At 47.1% G+C, this 2,805-nt stretch overlaps 1 protein-coding gene across 1 annotated transcript; it reads left to right on the top strand.

The window, feature by feature from the left end:
• The first annotated feature begins 297 nt into the window (after positions 1-297).
• Positions 298-2,131, top strand: LOC310761682 (tigger transposable element-derived protein 1-like). Its single transcript, XM_083611804.1, has 2 exons — positions 298-800; positions 1,686-2,131. The coding sequence occupies exons 1-2, from the start codon at positions 345-347 to the stop codon at positions 1,977-1,979; spliced, it is 750 nt and encodes a 249-aa protein (XP_083467930.1). The 5' UTR covers positions 298-344; the 3' UTR covers positions 1,980-2,131.
• The last annotated feature ends 674 nt before the right edge of the window (positions 2,132-2,805 follow it).

The raw sequence follows: 2,805 nt of genomic DNA, 5'->3' as shown, positions 1-2,805 counted from the left end.
GCCAATACAGTACAGTATTACCTCTTCCTATTAAGCTTGCACTATGATCTTAATGAACAGTCATTATAAGATCATATTGCTAAGTAGCACCTTAACTTAGTAATACTAATGCAATTATGGAAGCAGAGGTATCTGTTAAAAAGTAGATACACACATTTGAGTAGGAATGGAAAATGGAAGTGGCTTGCCATGATTATATTACTAAATGCTATGGAGGTTCTAGCAGAGTAACACAATTATGTTCATTCGCTGGTTCTTTATCCATATTAAGCTTAAATTAAGGCTACAAGAAGACTGCTGCTGCAGAGGCTGGTGAGAGGAAGAAGGAGAAGGTTACGCTGGAAATGAAGAAGGAGATCATCCGGAAGCACGATGGTGGAATGCGTGTGACAGACCTCGCCAGGGAGTACGGGAGGAATCCATCAACCATCGGGACCATCCTGAAGATGAGGGAGAAGATCCTTGTGACTGATGTAGCCAAGGGAGTCACCAGGATCGTGAAGAACCGCCCAGCTGTTCTGGAGGAGGTGGAGAAGTTGCTGCTCATCTGGTTAGAAGAGAAGCAGCGTGCAGGGGACACAGTGACTGAGGCCGTCATTTGTGAGAAGGCCAAGGCCTTGCACGCAGACCTCGTCCGGCAACAGCCAGGAACCTCAGGCGAGCCAGAAGTCTTCAAGGCAAGCAGAGGCTGGTTTGACCGGTTCAAGACGAGATCTGGAATCCACAGCGTGGTCAGGCATGGAGAGGCTGCCAGTTCTGATGTTCCTGCGGCTGAAGACTTTGCAGCGGAGTTCCTGGAGGTTGTGACGACGGAGGGTTACGTTCCACAGCAGGTCTTCAACTGCGACGAGACCGGGCTGTTTTGGAAGAGGATGCCCAAAAGGACTTTCATCACTCAGGAGGAGGCCAAGTTGCCTGGCCACAAGCCCATGAAGGACCGTCTGACCCTGTTCTTCTGTGCCAACGCAAGCGGCGACCTGAAGATCAAGCCCCTGCTGGTGTACCACTCAGAGAATCCACAGGCCTTCAAGAAACACAAGGTCGACAAGGAGCAGCTGAATGTCATGTGGCGATCCAACAGTAAGGCTTGGGTCACATGTGTGCTGTTTGTGGACTGGGTCAATCTTGCTTTTGGCCCTGCTGTCAAACAGTACCTGCTGGACAATGACCTGCCGCTGAAGGCTTTGCTTCTGGTGGACAATGCTCCTGCTCATCCTAAAGGCCTTGAGGAGGACTTGTTGGAGGAGTTCAGCTTCATCAACATCATGTTCCTGCCGCCTAACACCACGCCACTGCTCCAGCCGATGGATCAGCAGCTCATCACCAATTTCAAAAAACTCTATACCAAGGAGCTTTTCAGGCGATGCTTCGAAGTGACTGATTGCACCAACATCACCCTGCGGGAATTCTGGAAGGACCACTTCGACATCGTCACCTGCTTGAAGATGATCACCACGGCCTGGGACGGGATCAACCAGAGAAATTTGAATTGCGCTTGGCGCAGCCTGTGGCTGGACTGTGTGGCACCAAGTGACTCTGATGCACCAGAGTCAACAGTGGTGCAGGACATTGTTTCCTTGGGGAGGACCATGGGCCTCGAGGTCACAGAGGAGGACGTCAGCGAGCTGGTGGAGGAGCACGACCGCGAGCTGACCACCCAGGAGCTGGTCGAACTGCAGGCAGAGGCTGCGCAGGAGCAGGCCTCACTGGAAGAGGAGGAAGCAACTAAGGAACGGCTGTCCTCCAAAGAACTGAGGGACATTTGCCAGAAGTGGAAAGATGTGCAGGCTTTTGCACAGCGGCACCACCCTGACAAGGACCTGACATGTGACCTTGCGAACACTTTTGATACGAGGGTCATGTCATCTTTCAGGGAGGTGCTGAAAAGGCGGATGAAGCAGCAGACCATGGACAAGTTCTTCAGCAAGAAGCAAAGAGTGGAAGAGAAACCTTCTTCGAGTTGTCCCCCAGAGTCTTAGAAAATGTATGTACAGTACTGTACACTTTGGTGATTTTTAAATGTTTTTCTGTCATGTTTAGAAACTTAAATTATTGTTCCTTCAATTTTTGAAATGCTCTTTACAGTATGTGTGACTTTAAAGAGCACTTAATAAACTCTTTTTGTACCAAATTTGGCTTTGTTTGGACTTTTTTTGACCATAGGAACGCATTAATTGATTTTCAATGCATTCCTATGGGAATCCGTGCTTCGCAAGACGAAAAATTCGCAAGACGAAAAAACTCGCAGAACGAATTAATTTCGTCTTGCGAGGCACCACTGTACATCCTAAGTACTTGTTCTCAATGGATTTGATTCGATATTGGAAACGCATACAAATGATTTCACATGTCTTGCTGCCTTTTAGTGAGCTGAATGATGCTTGACTGAATGAAAGTTTACCACAGGTTTTCTAATCTGAAAAACATGAAAAAGAAAACCCACACCTTAATAATAAGTTCATATTAAGATGTGAAATGGTTATGCAGTATACTGTTAGATGCCACCACAGTCTCAGAGTAGTGCTACAATCCAGGCACTTACCCAGGGTTCATGTTTCCTTTAGAATGAGGTACTGCAGAGAGTAAATTTCCATCTTACTGTCAGGTCAAGTAACTATGTGCAGGATTCCAGCCTCAAAAGCCTAGTTATGAGTTTTCTTACCCTGAAATTAAAGGGGTCGCAAAGTGCCCCAGATTAATTGATGTGTAAATGGAGATGTCAATTTGTGAAACAAGCAAAAGAAATATCAAGGAAACAGAAACCAAAACACTGCCAAAATATCGAGCCCCTTGAAGATACCAAGT

Source organism: Podarcis filfolensis (genome assembly GCF_964270895.1).
Source record: "Podarcis filfolensis genome assembly, chromosome: 4".
NCBI classification, from domain to species: domain Eukaryota; kingdom Metazoa; phylum Chordata; class Lepidosauria; order Squamata; family Lacertidae; genus Podarcis; species Podarcis filfolensis.
The sequence above is the reverse complement of the archived record's forward strand: the minus strand, read 5'-3'. Positions and strand labels throughout refer to the sequence as shown.